The sequence below is a fragment of the Bison bison genome, unplaced genomic scaffold (assembly GCF_000754665.1).
Source record: "Bison bison bison isolate TAMUID 2011002044 unplaced genomic scaffold, Bison_UMD1.0 scf7180017864490, whole genome shotgun sequence".
Classification (NCBI taxonomy): domain Eukaryota; kingdom Metazoa; phylum Chordata; class Mammalia; order Artiodactyla; family Bovidae; genus Bison; species Bison bison.
Genome location: NW_011495049.1, coordinates 6,712,257 through 6,727,862, shown reverse-complemented (window position 1 = coordinate 6,727,862; position 15,606 = coordinate 6,712,257). Strand labels below are relative to the sequence as shown.

The following is a 15,606-nucleotide window of genomic DNA, read 5'->3' as shown; positions in this document are numbered from 1 at the left end:
ATAGACAGCAGCCCACCAGGCTCCGCTGTCCCTGGGATTCTCCAGGCAAGAACACTGGAGTGGGTTGCCATTTCCTTCTCCAATGCATGAAAGTGAAAAGTGAAAGTGAAGTCGCTCAGTCATGTCTGATTCCTATCGACCCCATAGACTTCAGCCCACCAGGCTCCTCCGTCCATGGGATTTTCCAGGCAAGAGTACTGGAGTGGGTTGCCATTGCCTTCTCTGGGAGAGACCATAGCCTTGACTATACAGACCTTTGTTGGCAAAGTGATGTCTTTGCTTTTTAACACACTGTCTAGGTTTATCATAGCTTTCCTGCCAAGAAGCAATCGTCTTTAATTTCATTGTTGCAGTCACCATCCACAATGATTTTAGAGCCCAGAAAGCGGAAATCTATTACAGCTTCCACCTCTTCCCCTTCTGTTTGCCATGATGTAATAGGACCAGATGCCATGATTTTAGTTTTTTAATATTGAGTTTTTAGCTGGCTTTTTCACTCTCCTTCTTTACCCTCATCAATACAATACAGTATTGTAAACTATAGGCACAGTGTCACACAGAACATCTCCAGGACTGACTGATCCTGCTGAAATTGTATATACCCTTTGAACAGCTACTCCCTGTTTCCTCCTTCCCCCAACCCCTGTGAACCACCCTTGTACTCTCTTGCTTCCATGAATTTGACCATTGTAGACTTCTCATGTAAGAAGAATCATGCAATACTGTCCTTCCGCGACTGACTTATTCCATTTAGCATATTGTCCTCCAAGTTCATCCATGTTGTTACAGATGGCAGGATGTCCTTCTCTTTTGAAAGTTGAATGATAGTCTATTTTATGTATACATATTTTCTTTATATATTCATTTGTCGCTATAGTTTCCATATCTCGGCTGTAGTGAACATGGAAGTGCAATTATCTCCTCAAGAGCCTTACCGGACTTCACTTGCTAAGTGACTTCACTTACCAGAAAAATGAGAGAGAGTGTTGGCAAGGATGTGGAGAAATTAGGACTCTTGCGCACTACTGATAGAAATGTAAAATGGTGCAGCCACTGTGAAAAACAGTATATGGCTCCTCAGAATACTAAAAGTAGAACTACCATATGATCCAGCAATCCCACTTCTAAGTATATACCCAAAGGAGGGCCTGGGTTTTGACTTAGAAGCTGGTGGGAACACCAACCTAAGTGAGTGTTAGGGCACAGAAAAAATAAACAGTGATTCTAGTAAAGGATTTGCAATAAGCCACACAGTGGGGAATTAGAGCGGTGTCGTGTCTACTAATTAAACAGAAATCAAGAATTACCATACATCACATATAACTTCAGTTCCACTCTGACAGTTAAAGGTTGAATTTTATTTTCCCTTTGCTCACACAAGAAATTTGATACCAAGTTTAAGACTTAGAAAACGTCCTTAAGAAATTTCACATTAGCTGGATAATACAGTGGAAAGATAAAGATAAACTGCTAACAGTGGTTAGTTTGGGGGAGAAGAATTTGGAGTAAGAAGGAAAGGAAGAATTAAACGTTTCATTTTCTAACGCTCTACAGAGTTTGAAGTTTTGCTTACTATTGCATGTGTGATGTATTTGCATAATATTTAATTATACATCTTTTTTTTTTTTACAGATATCCAGGTGTTCCTTTGGATGTCCAGGAGGAAAAAGGCATTAAGTACAAATTTGAAGTATATGAAAAGAACAATTAATGTGAAAATGTTTTCCGATCTATTTTACAATGTTGTATTAGTTTCTGCTGTAGAACAAAGTGAATAAGCTATACATATATCCCCTGTTTTTTGGATTTCCTTACCTTAGATCACCACAGACCATTGAGTAGAGTTCCCTGTGCTATACAGTAGGTTCTCATGATTTATCTGTTTTTTATATAGTTGTATATTCCCCATTAATCTTAACTAGACTCTATCAGATACCATTTGTAAAACATGTCTTGCTATAACTGTCTGAATTTCCATTAAGGGGCAGGAATAGGTTACCAGCACCACCTAGGGTAGAATATATCTATCAAGATAACCCAAAGTGGGAGAGTCCCCTGGTGGCAAGAAACCAGAGCCTGTAGAGCTAGGGGGTAAGTTCAAAGGTCAGAAATGGACAATAAACAGAAAAACTAGCATTCCGTTATTAAATTAGATCAAAAGAGGGACTAAGAATTACTCCATATAGATCACACTACTGAAAAAAATTCTGTTCACACAGACCATTCCACAAGGATAGTGATGAACAGGTACAAGACTACCTTTTGATGGTTAAGAAAACGTCTGAGACCTTTAAAAACTTTGTTTCTGACCTTCAGTGAGATTTCACAGGATGTTACAATGATAGAACAAGAATTGGCTGCTCTTTACAAGAAAGGATAATCTAAAATCACACATAATGGCTAAAATTTTAAAAGGTAATAAATTGAGAATGAATATTGCTAGAAACCAAAATTAGTAAGTTAGAAACTAAACATCACAGAATTAAAAAATAAACCATGTTTTACCCATCTTATTAGCAAAGATTTAGATTACTAATATAAAAAAATAGCATTTTCTGCCTTATAAATTGGTACAAACTTTTTAGTGTGTAAGTTAGCAGTATCAATTAAAATTCAAAATATTCTGGGTTTGGACCCAGAACTTCCACTTCTAAAACTTATTCCTGAACAAAGAGATGGGTCCAAGAATATTAGTTGCAAAATTTTGTTTTAAACTTGGAAAGAACCCAAATGTTGATTAATAAAGAACTATTTAATATGTCTATAAAATGTAACATCTGCACCAGTAAAAAAAAGGATGACTGAAAAATACCAAAAACTGCTAAGAAGCAACTTATGTATCAACTCAAAATGTCTAATAAATGTTAAAGTGTGGGGGAAAGCATGCAGCAAGCTATTGACAGTACCAGTTTGGAGTGTTGTTTTCTGCATTAGGTATGTCTGTTGTGATTAGACTTTCTGAAGTATTATGTGCTTATTTTTATTACAAAAATGACTTAATAAATAGAGCCCTTTATGTTTAGCAGTAAAATTAGGATACAGGCCATCAGAAGTAAAAAGAAATGTCCTAAAATCTTCCTAGAGGGAAAAGACAGATCACACAGAAAAACAGGAACCAATACTGAGGAAGACTTACAAACCACACGAAAACAGTGGTACTCTCTGCAAGGAACATAACCAGAAAACTCTTAGTATCCAGAGTTTATAGGTCTTAGATACTGACACAAAAAAGAAGGAAGCCAATTAGAGAAGAGGAAACTCAAATGACCAAAATGTCCCTGCCTAATTGGAGAAATGCAAATTAAAGCTACAGCAGGGTATCATCCACACACATCAGATGTGGCGTTCTCAGTAATACCAATTTATTTGATAGATGATATCAGAAAGCATCAGTTGGTACGTGGAAAAGTCAAACCGGGAAGGTAAGAAGGCCAGTTCAAGGTCAGCGAGCAAGTTCCCATTGGGTTACAAACTCAGTACTGCTGAAATATCTGGGAAATGGAGGGGAGGAAAGCTGGAGTATTTATCCCCCACCCACTGATGGGGGCTACTCCCAGGGTTGTCAGCCCCCTGACCTGTGTACGACTGAACACACCAATGACTAGACAGAACCCCAGGTGTGTGCAGTAAGAGGCTGCTGACATGCTCAGTTCAGTCGCTCATTCGTGTCCAACTCTTTGTGACCCCATGGACTGCAGCACGCCAGGCCTCCCTGTCCATCACCAACTCGCAGAGTTTACTTAAACTCATGTCCATTGCGTCAGTGATGCCATCCAACCATCTCATCCTCTGTTGTCCCCTTCTCCTGCCTTCGATCTTTCCCAGCATCAGGGTCTTTTCCAGTGAGTCAGTTCTTCACATCAGGTGGCCAAAATATGACATGCTCAGGACCAGCAAATGTAAACACTTAAAACAATTCCATGTTTATGATTATGTACAATTTCATACTTCTTTATATAGTAAAAAGTATAAAGACACAGAGAGTTTAAAGTATTTTACAATTTTAAAATACATAGAAGCATGAAGACAAATTACAGGTTCAGGAGAGGAATGATAGTAATTCAGATGAGAATCAGGTGCAGTAAAAAATTTGATTCAGGATAGATTTAAAAGTTGGAGGTAACAGGATTTTCTGGTGGTACTGGATTTTGGCTGTGGACCTACTGAATTTGAAATACCTGTAAGGAAGGAAAAAGGGAATGAAAGAAAAACTGAAATAATAGAACCATGCTGTTAAAATTCTGAGAAATTATTGTTAACTGATAAATCTGTGCTAAGTCACTTCTATCACATATTCAATCTTATAATACTATGTGGCATCCACATTTGGGGCTGATTTGGCATTTCATTATATTAACCACATTGCTATAAATGACATTCCCAATCAATAGATTAAAGCAAACGTGTGCCCTTCCTCTCCAGTACATTAAAAGTGAAGTAATGCTGTTCACTCACCATGTTGATTGAGAATTCACTGCCTTAGCAGATGAAACCCTAATCACAATGACTTAACACATGGAAGTTTATTGCGCAGATGAAGTCCAACACAGGTGTTTCCGGTCAGCAGGTAGCTCTCCAGGTGGTGGTAAAGGGAGCCAGGTTCATTCCACCTTGCAGTGTCTGTCTTCGACTAGGCATTTCCAGGACTGTTGCCAAAAAGGAAAAAGCACGGAGGATCACTTGTGGGAGGTCTGGCCGCGAGGGCAGTCCAGGAACTGGTTACACGTGACTTTCTTCCACATTCCACTGACCAAAACTTTGTCAGATAACCGCATCCAACTGCAAGAAGCCTGGGAAATGTAGTCTAACTGTGGAGGACAGAAAAAAAAAAAAAAGATTGGGTGAGCAGTTAGCCAGAAAGGGACAGAGAAAGATACGGATTATAACTTGACTTACGCCCCCCATTTTTCTATTTTTGAATCTTTGAATAGTTTGGAAATACATCTTGCTTCGAAAATCATTTTGTGTTGTTTCAGAGGGCTCCAAAAAGCTTCGGTACCACAGTCCTTTATATCTCAGTGCAGAAAGAATTCAGCGAGAGGAAAAGAGCTAAGAATAGGATGCTTGTGAGACTTACAAGGATGGGTGAGGCGGTGCCATGCACAGAGAACTTCCTGGGCTGCAGTTTTATAATCAAAGGAAAAGTGAGGAGATGGAGAAGAACTTTGGCTTTCTTGAGTAGACATGCTTCCATCATCAGCTCCTCCTGATGGGTTTTTCTTTTCCCTGTGTGGTCAAGCTAGGTCCACAAGTTACTGTTTTTTATGTGTGCAGAGAGCATGTCCTAGGGATCATTAACTTATTGAACTCACTGGCAGGATGTGGGTCTCAAGCCCCTGTTGTTTTGTTCTTTGGGGGCATGTCTCCTGCTTCTGTTGCATGGTTTTGTTGCCAAGCAAGCCTGCTTGGTTTTGTGGTTAAGAACACCTGCTTTCTTGAGTAATCATTAACTTACAAGGGTCTCCCATATTTTTCTTACTTACAATCCCCAAGTGGGATTAACTGTATATTCACCTACTTGGTCTCTTTATCCCTATCACTTCTAATACGGGCCGTTGAGTTTTTTGAAACTAGAAGACTGGAAAGAGTTAATGCTAATTGTTCTTTAGTGGTCGTGAGAAATGTAAGCAGAGTGCAGGTCTTCTTAGGAAAGAACTCTGTATTTTAGGAAACTGACTCATTCATGGGCAAAGACTAGATCATTCTTGCAAAGAATGGAAAGAGTAATACCATTCTTTGCACATGGCAGTAATTTTGTCATTTAGAGCCTTTGTTTAACATTACATGTTGGGCTTGGATTTTAGTTGCATATTACCTGTGTTCTCATTGCCTATGTCATTATATTTAGTAAAAAGTGTTCTTCTATTGTGGGATATATTCTTGTTTGACTTTTCCATCTGATTAGGAAACCTATCCTTCCCCAACAGGCTCTTAACACCATAGATTTCTTCACATTCTGTCCTCAAAGCTTACTCCTTTATAGGTCTTTGTTTCAAGTCATGAGTGGAAAGCCGGTCTGAACCCTATGGGTCTCATTTGGTGAGTGCTCCCTGCTGGCTCTTACCCACTAGAGTTCCCCTGTGTGTATCTCCAGGCAGCCTGACAGCCCAAACATCTGTCTCACTTCCCTAGACAGCATTTTGTCACATTTGAATTGAATTTAAGAGTGCTGTCAATTCACTTAGTATAAACTCAGAGGAGCAGGAAGAAGGTTCATCCAGATTGAATGGTTCTGAATTTCCATCTTAAAAACTACTGCTAGTACTTAAGCACACAAATGTGATTGAATTGGTCTGGATTTTCCATAGAATCAGAAATATATATGTCAATTCCAGGTGGCGCTAGTGGTAAAGAACTTGCCTGCCATTGCAGGAGATGTAAGAGACACAGGTTCAATCTCTGGGTCAGGAGGAAACCCTGGAGGAGGACATGGCAACCCACTCAGTATTCTTGCCTGGAGAATCCCCATGAACAGAGGAGCCTGGCAGACTGTAGTCCATAGGGTTGCACAGAGTCGGACACTACTGAAATTACTTAGCGCACACATGTACACGTACATATACATACGTACGTGTATATGTTTGTATGTATATATATGTATGTATATATATATACTACAGCCTGGCAGGCTGTGGTCCATAGGGTTGCACAGAGTTGGACACTACGGAAACGACTTAGCATACATATATATATGTATATATATGTATGTATATATATAAGGAGATTTAAGGAATTGACTCAGTTAATTGTGAAGGCCGACAAGTCTGAAGTCTGCAGAGGAGGCCAGCAGGCTGAAATTCAACCAGCAGTTGACACTGCAGTCTTGAGGCAAAATTTGTTCTCTGAAAAACCTGCTTTTGTTGTTCATAGCAGCACTTTGTATAATAGTCAAGACATAGGAGCAACCTAAGTGTCCATTGACAGATGAATGGATAAAGATGTGGCATATATATACAATGCAATACTAGCCATAAAAAGGAATGAGATAATGCCATTTGCAGAAACATGAATGGACCTAGAGATGATCATACTAAGTGAAATCAGACAGACAAAGACAAATATATGATATCACTTTTGTGGGATCTTAAAAATATAAATGAACTTATTTACAAAAACAGAAACAAACTCACAGACATAGAAAACAAACATGGTTTCCAAAGGGGAAAGGAGCAGGGGGGATAAAGTAGGATTAACAGACACACACTACTGCACGTGAAACAGGTAAGCATCAAGGACCTACTGTACAGCACATGAAAGTGTACTCAGTAACTTGTAATCACCTGTGTGTGTAGGTATATATACACGTGCTGCACTGTGCTTAGTTGCTCAGTCACGTCCAACTCCTTTCAACCCCATGGACTGCAGCCCGCCAGGCTCCTTGGTTCATGAAATTTTCAGGCAAGAAGACAGGTGCACCATATGTAAAACAGCCAATGGGAATTTGCTGTACAGCTCAGGAAACTCAAACAGGGGCTCTGTATCAACCTAGAGGGGTGGGATGGGGAGGGAGGTGGGAGGGAGGTTCAGAAGGGAGGGGATATATGTATGCCTATGGCTGATTCATGTTGAGGTTTGACAGAAAACAGCAAAATTCTCAAAGCAATTATCCTTCAATGAAAAATAATACGTGAGCAGCCTGCCATTTCCTCCTCCAGGGGATCTTCCCAACCCAGGGATCAAACCCACATCTCTATATGTATGTATATGTGTATATATACATATAGAGAGATAATATATTATGTATACAATATTATATATGTATGTAACTGAATCACTTTGCTGTACACCTGAAAAAGCATTGTAAATCAACTATATTTCAATTGTTTTAAATTATCAGGCAGGAAAAAGAGAAACCTGCTTTTGCTGCTAAGATCTTCAACTGATTAGATTCCATCCACCCACGTTGTTAGGGGTTGTTTCCTTTACTTAAGGTCTACTGATTGTGGGTGTTAACTGTATCTACAAAATACCTTTACAGCAACACCTGGATTCATGTTTAATTAAATTACCAAGTACTACAGCCTGGCCAAGTTAATGTAGAACAGAGCATCACAGTAATCAGAGTAATGGAAAATGTGACTGTGCTGTATGCCCCTTGCAGTTATTTCCTTTACACATCAGAAAGCTTTTCAAAATAGAGGCAACAGTTTTTTAAGCACTAATGTCACACTTGGTCTATGAGGATGCTTCTTAAAGAGTTTGGGGTTAGTCTAAATGGAATATCAACCACATTGGAGAGTTTTGATTTATGATTGGGTCTTAATTATTACCTCCTCCATAGTTCAGTGATGTTTCAAGCTTAGATGAAAAATAAAAAGTGAACTATAACTTTTCATAGTTATGAAAAGTTGCCCCTGAAAGTTGCCCCTTGCCCCTGAAAATCCAGCTCCAACACAACATCTCACTCTTGCTTTTTATCCGTGCCTCCAGATATTTGCAGCTTCAAAAAACATTCCTTTGGAAAAGCAAATCTGAAAATATTCGAAGGGCTGGCCTTCAGCTCTGCAAACTTTTGACAATATGTACACTGAATGCAGTTTGTCAAAACTCTGTTTCCTTCCATAGCCTGTGGCTTGTGAGTGATTTCTGGGAAATGTTGATTATAAAATAAGCTCTTTTCAGCCGGTTTCAAAAGATGACCCCCAGGCAGGTAATCGTCAAGTAGAGACATCTTTTCAGAAAAACGCAGGGGTGAGTGAACCCCTCTGGGCCTGTGTTGTCACTGCCCAACTTCAGCAACCTGCCCGTTCAGCCCTTGAAAAGCACCACTGAGCGCCCGCCAGGAGAGTGGAGCCTGCTGCCCCCACAGGCAGGTGTGTGGGGGTGCTTCCGCGTTTTGTATTTTAACTTTTCAACACAAATTCTAAAGCCAGGGAAGAGGGCAGGAAAACAGCCAGGCTTCAACACGAGGCAGCTCTCAGCTCCATCCTTGAGTCACCCTGTTAAGTGGAACCGGCAATTGTCTCGCTGGAGACCTGCAGAAACAGCTCGTGGGAAAGAACAATTTGCACCTGGAATATATTCATTAGCGTGTGTGTCAAAAGGCCACACGTGGATACAAACCATGATCTCGGCATTCTTTGTACTCTGCAGCCTTGAGACTTCAAGGGCAGAAGCCCACGTGCCCAGGTGACCACCAGTCTACCCACCTGCCTGGCAAGGTGGGTGGCAAGTGGGCATGGTGGGAGGGTTGGCTGGAAACACAGGGATTTAGGTCCAAAAAGAGAGAAGGCAGGCGCGTTATACAAATAAGCACTCTGTTAAAGGCTTGTTTCTGGTTTCGGGACCCTCCTACTAGTCTAGCTTAAATTGAGAGGGGATTTGGTGCACCTCACTGGCTGTTTCCTCCCACTCATACTCACAATCACAGCTCTTTTCATTGTCATTAAATACATTGAATATGTACCATCTTTGCATGGCCCTCTGCTAAAATCTGCACAAAGGCAGTGGCCCTAGCCCTGAAATTGTGGAAGGAGCACTGGGCAGAGAGAGAGGCCTGGGTTTTGATGTGAATGTCCATTGAAAACCTTAGTTGCAAGGAACAAACCCTCAATGAAACCACCTCTCATAATGGGGCGGGACAGGGTTTTAGCCCGAGCATCTAGGGAGGAGAGGAGCATTGAACCCCAGAGAAGGAGTTCAGAAAGGAACCAAGAAGAGAGATGCTACCTCCACTGGGGTAGGTGGAGTTTGAGGTGCCTCTGAACACGCAGAGATGTTGAGAGGCTCTGCAGCTGGATTTTCGGCCTGTTGCTCAATAGAGGAGACTGCGATGGAGATCCAGATGTAGAGGCATCAAAAGATGAAAGCATCTGAGATGATGGGTCAAGAGCAGGTGTAGTGTGAGAGTGGGGGTCCATGTGGGGACCACGGATGGACCCGTGTCTGCTGGGGTGAGGGAGACTCACTGTAATCAAAAGAAAACCCCACCCCACCGTCCCTAAGACAAGCAGCTCACTCCCATCCCACCACTCAGGAGTATGTTCTAGACAGAGACAGAACAAATCATTATTCCCTGACAAAGATTAGTGGCATTTACCTTAAACAGGAATTTGATCTGGACCAGGATAAGGATAAGCTGTAGTTTCAAAGTTTCAACCGTGTGCGTGCATATGTGTGTGTGTGTGGTTTATGTAGTATTAGGGTTCCGAAAGGCACAGTGATAAACTTTGTTATTCTCCCTAAGGCCATGACCCAGTCTAGAACTCCTACTGCTCTGATAGTAATATACTTGGCTATTCCCATCACAGTAACAGACATGAGAAACTGTACTGGCAAACATATTCTAGGGAAAGATTCATGATGCGGAGAAACATGTACTTATAGGTTAGCTGAAAGGAAAGATGTCAATGAAGCCAAGACTGAAGATAGACAAAAGCACAAGAGAAAAATGATGACGAGGGAGTTTCCCCCTGGGGTTCAAAAGCAGAAGCAAGGGGCTGGGCCTGGAGAGGAGGCAGCAAGAAGGAAGGAGTCAGAAGAGCAACCCAGCTCACAGCTAAGTGAAGGGAAAGGAACTCGACGCATAAGTGAAGATAGTTCACATGCCAGGCTGAAATCCCAGTGAATACGGAGAAACAGAGCAAGACTTCCCTGAGGAGAGGGACCACGTGCTTATGCACTGTGGGCTGCAGAAGAGACAGCTGTGTGGCAGAGAGCTGGCAAGGGGTCAGATACATAAAGAACAGCCAGTCAGTCGGTGAAAGTCGCTCAGTCGTGTCCAACTCTTTACGACCCCATGGACTATACCAGGGAATGGACTATTCCCCATGGAATCTCCAGGCCAGAATAGTGGAGTCAGTAGCCCTTCGGTAGCCTTTCCCTTCTCGAGGGGATCTTCCCAACTCAGGAATTGAACCCAGGTCTCCCGCATTGCAGGCAGATTCTTTACCAGCTGAGCCACCAGGGAAGCCCACATAAAGAACAAGCCAGCACATATTTGCAGTAAAGTGTATACAGTATCTGTCAAGGTCATGTATAACTGGGGATGAAAGTGGGTATCTCATACTTTGCAGTTTTAAATAGAAAAGGACCCAGGGAAGTCATCATTTCTCCTTGAATAAACCCAGAACAATTCATAGACCTTACTAAGAGAAAACACAGGGATTTATTGAGCTTTGGGAAATCAAGCACTTTTTGTGAAAGTTTCAGTCTCTACAATATATAAAAAGTCCTGAAGCTAGAGAAGAAAAAAGCAAAGGAACGATAGGAAAATCTCAAAAGATAAGAACAAAAAGGGCACAGGAAAAAATACAAATGGCTCCTACATATATGAAAAGCTGCTGACATCACCAAAAATAAGAAAAATGCCAATTAAAATTGCACCTGAAAAGCTTGACAGCATGCTGTGGTACAACCCCTGTGGAGCAAAACTCGACAAAGTACACAGCACTACCTATATAGTCTTTTGCCAAAAAATTTAATCTGAATTGAATCAAGCGCCAGACCCAAATTCTAATTTATTAGAAATATAGAAGATAAAGGAACAAGTCAAATAGCCCCATCATAAAAGCAGAGTGTTGAACATTTAAAAATAAAACCAGACTAGACTCCGAAAAACATCAATGCTATAAATTAGAAATGACCCAAATGTCTATCAACAGTGGCATGAATAAATTTTGGTACAATCCTACACTAGAATGCTAATACAGCAAGAATGAATGAACTTCAGCTACACACAACAGAATTAATGTCACAAATATAATGTTCAGTAAAAGAAACAGAAAAAGAAGAATCAATATACCAGAGCTCAATTTATATAAAGTTCAAAAACACACAAAACTAATTTATGGTGTAAGAAGTCAGCACTCTGGTTACTCTTGGGGGATAGTGATGAGAAGACATCAGGGCAGCTCACCTTGCGAAAATTCAGTCATAAACTTAAAATCTGTTCCTCTTTCTTTTCTTTCTTTTAAATTTTTTAAAAATTGTGGTGTAATATATTCAGTGAGGGCTTCCCTGATAGCTCAGTTGGTAAAGAATCTGCCTGCAAGGCAGGAGACCCCGGTTTGATTCCCAGGCTGGGAAGATCCGCTGGAGAAGGGATAGGCTACCCACTCCAGTATTCTTGGGCTTCCCTTGTGGCTCAGCTGGTAAACAATCCACCTGCAATGCGGGAGATCTGAGTTTGATCCCTCGGTTGGGAAGATCCCCTGGAGAAAGGAAAGGCTACCCACTCCACTATTCTGGCCTGGAGAATTCCATGGTCCATGGAGTTGCAGAGTCGGACACGACTGAGCGATTTTCACTTTCACTATATTCAATGAAATGCATAAACTGTAATAATCTTAATACATACTGTAAAGTGGATTTTTTTTATAATTATATGCACCCTGTAACCACCATCCAGATCAAGATATAGAATATTTTCAACACCCCAGAAAGTTCCATGATGACCATTCCCCATCTAAAAATCACACACACACACAACCACTATTCTGACCCCCTTCACACTGGATTAGTTTTTCACACACTGGATTTCATCTAGCTTCTGTGTCAGACCTTTTTTGCAGCATAATACCTGTGAGGTTCATCCTGACTGTTGCATGTGTCAATAGTTTTCTTAAAAATTGGGAAATAATCCATTGTCTAAATATATAGTACATTATGTTTATCTCTTCTCCTTTTGGTGAATATTTGGATTATTTCTAAAATCGTGAATTATGAACAGTTTCTCTACCTATCTTTGGTGGACACAGGCACTCATTTCTTTTTGGTTATAAATCTAAGAGTGGACTTGCCTAGTCATCGAGTGAGCCTATGTTTAGTGTTAGTAGACACTGGCAGACAATTTGCCAAAGTGGTTGTGCCAACCTCCTGCTTACTAGCAATCTATGAGATATTTGAGATATTCTAATACTTCCATAACCTCTTCAACTCGGATTTGTCATCTTTTTAATTTGAGCTATTTTGATGAGTGAATAATGGTATCTCCCTGGGGTTTAATTTGCATTTCTCTTATGACTAATGATGTCTAACACCTTTTCATATGGTTATTAGTCATTTGGCTATCTTTTTTGTAAGGTGCTTGTCAATGCTTTTTTGCCCAATTTTTCAAAGCTTGGGTTTTATTTTGTTAGTTTAGTGATTTGTAGTAGTTCTGTAGATTCTGGAACTCCGAGAAAGCTGTCAAATATAAGCACTGAAGCTGTCTTCTCAATCTGCGGCTTTCTTTTCTTTATGCTTTCTTAGTTGTGTCTTCTGATGAACAGATGGTCTTTATCTTAATGATGTTAAATCTATCAGGGGATTTTTTGTTTCTTTTAATGTTATTGCTTTTGTTTACTATACTATTTTAGATACATTTGTTTCCCTAAGGGTAAGCTGCAGTCCATGGTGTCTAGAGTCGGACACGACTGACCGATTTCACTTTCACTTTTCACTTTCATGCATTGGAGAAGGAAATGGTAACCCACTCCAGTGTTCTTGCCTGGAGAATCCCAGGGACAGGGGAGCCTGGTGGGCTGCCATCTATGGGGTCGCACAGAGTCGGGCACGACTGAAGGGACTTAGCAGTAGCAGTAGCAGTATGTGTTTGCATATATTATTTCTGGACTCTCTGTTTTATTGCATTGATTTATTTGTCTTTGCTTGGGCTAATATTCTAGCATCTTGATTATTCTTTTATAGAAAGTCTGGAAATCTTATATTACACATTCTCCAAATTTGTTTCTTATTCAGCACTGCCTTGTCTATTCTAGGTGCTTTGCAGTTCCATGCAAATTTAGAATCACCTTGTCAATTTCCATTTTATTTGGAATTATTATTAAAGATTAACTATGTAGACTTACTGTCTTTCCATTTATTTAGGTCTTCTTTAATTTCTCTCATCAACTATTTTATACTTCTTAGTATGTTTGGAAAGCTTTAGCATTATTACCCAAATGCTAGTCCCTGAAAGCAAACCATGGTTTCTGTATATACACTGGTAGCTCAGACGGTAAAGAGTCTGCCTGCAATGCAGGAGACCTGAGTTTGATCCCTGGGTCAGGATTTTATAATTTTGAATTATATTTTACATATAGTAGGGCTTCCCAAGTGGTGCTAGTGGTAAAGAACCCATCTGCCGTGCAGGAGACATAAGAGGTGCTAAATTTGAACACCAGGAAGATGGGGATCTTCTGGTGTTGATGATTTTGTTTATTTGCTGATTTTGGTTGCTGATTTTGTTTATTCTAATAGTTTATAGATTATTTTGTTTTGCTTTGTATACAATCATACCACCTGTAAGTAAAGACAGTTTTCTTTCTTTCTTCCTTTCTAAACTTTATACCTATGTATTTCTTTTTCTTATAAAGCAGGGTACAACATCAAAGATTTTTGTATTTTTCTATATGCATACATGCTAAGTTGCTTCAGTCATGTCTGACTCTTTGGGACCCCATGGACTATAGCCCGCCAGGTTCCTCTGTCCATGGGATTCTCCAGGCAGCAATACAAAGTGAGTTGCCATGCCCTCCTCCAGGGGATCTTCCAGACCCAGGGATCGAACTGGCACCTCTTATGTCTCCTGCACTGGCACATGGGTTCTTTACCACTAGCACCACCTGGGAAGCCCTACTATATGTACAGTATAATTCAAAATTCTTAAATTTAGTGGCATAACTGAGCTAGGCTAACAGTCTATAATGACATAACCAAATGTAATATATGAAAACTTATTAAATCTTGGTTTTAAAATATTTACAAAAGATGTGTTTTACAATTGGCAAATTGGAACATGATCTGAATATTAAATGATTAAATGAAATTATTGTTAATTTTCTTGAAAACAGTTTGATAATGACGTGGTCATGGCATGCTCAGTCCTGTCTGACTCTTTGTGACCCCATGACTGTAGTACACCAGGTTCCTCTGTCCATGGGACTTTTCAGGCAAGAATTCTGGAGTGGGTTGCCATTTCCTCCTCCAAGGGATTTTCCTGACCCAAGGATCAAGCCCACGTCTCCTGTGTATCCTGCATTGCAGATGGATTCTCTACCCCCTGAGCCTTGCTAGTAATTTAAAAATGTACTACTCTGAAGAGATAAATGTTTGAGTATTTACAGAGTACTGTTAATCATGACAAGTATTTTTAAATAGTTCAACAAAAATATATGCATGTGTAAAATTTGTATCTATTTATGTATGGAAAGAGAGACGGACAGAAAGCAGATGTGCAAAATATTAATAAGTCTTGAATCTAAACATAGAGTTGTGCTGCACAATTGGAGTGGCTCCCCTGATCCCCATCTCCTGGAGTTCATCCTCTTGTGAGACTCCCTGTCCTTGACTATGAGCAGGACCTGTGACTTGCTTCTAGACAGTAAAATACTGCAAAAGTGCACGATGCCCATGTTTATGTGTTCATAATAATGTGATTAAGTTACATAAGACTGCAGTTTCTGTCTTAGTGGAGTCTCTCTCTCCCTTGCTAGCTTTGAGGAAGCAAGTGGCCATGGTGGAAGCCCCACGTGGCAAGGAATTGTGGTAGCCTCCAGGATCTGAGGATGGTTTCCAGCCAACAGCAGAAAGAAACTGAGCCCTCCAAAGAATTGAAATCTGTCAACAACCTGAGTGAGCTTAGAAGCAGATCCTTCCCCAATGGAGCCTAAGATGAGACTAGAG

At 40.4% G+C, this 15,606-nt stretch overlaps 1 protein-coding gene and 1 long non-coding RNA gene across 2 annotated transcripts in view; one reads left to right on the top strand and one right to left on the bottom strand.

The window, feature by feature from the left end:
- The window catches only part of DHFR (dihydrofolate reductase), a 15,342-nt gene extending 12,117 nt beyond the window's left edge, over window positions 1-3,225 (top strand). Inside the window, exon 5 of the mRNA XM_010863364.1 lies at window positions 1,633-3,225. Within this exon, the coding sequence (XP_010861666.1) occupies window positions 1,633-1,711 (79 nt within the window). The 3' untranslated portion in view covers window positions 1,712-3,225. The remainder of the gene's footprint in view (window positions 1-1,632) is intronic.
- Window positions 3,226-3,900: 675 nt separating this feature from the next.
- LOC105005388 lies at window positions 3,901-6,383 on the bottom strand. Its single transcript, XR_827315.1, has 2 exons — window positions 4,456-6,383; window positions 3,901-4,178 (listed from the first exon to the last, which is right to left on the bottom strand). It is a non-coding gene; the product is annotated as an uncharacterized LOC105005388 (long non-coding RNA).
- Between the last annotated feature and the right edge of the window lie 9,223 nt (window positions 6,384-15,606).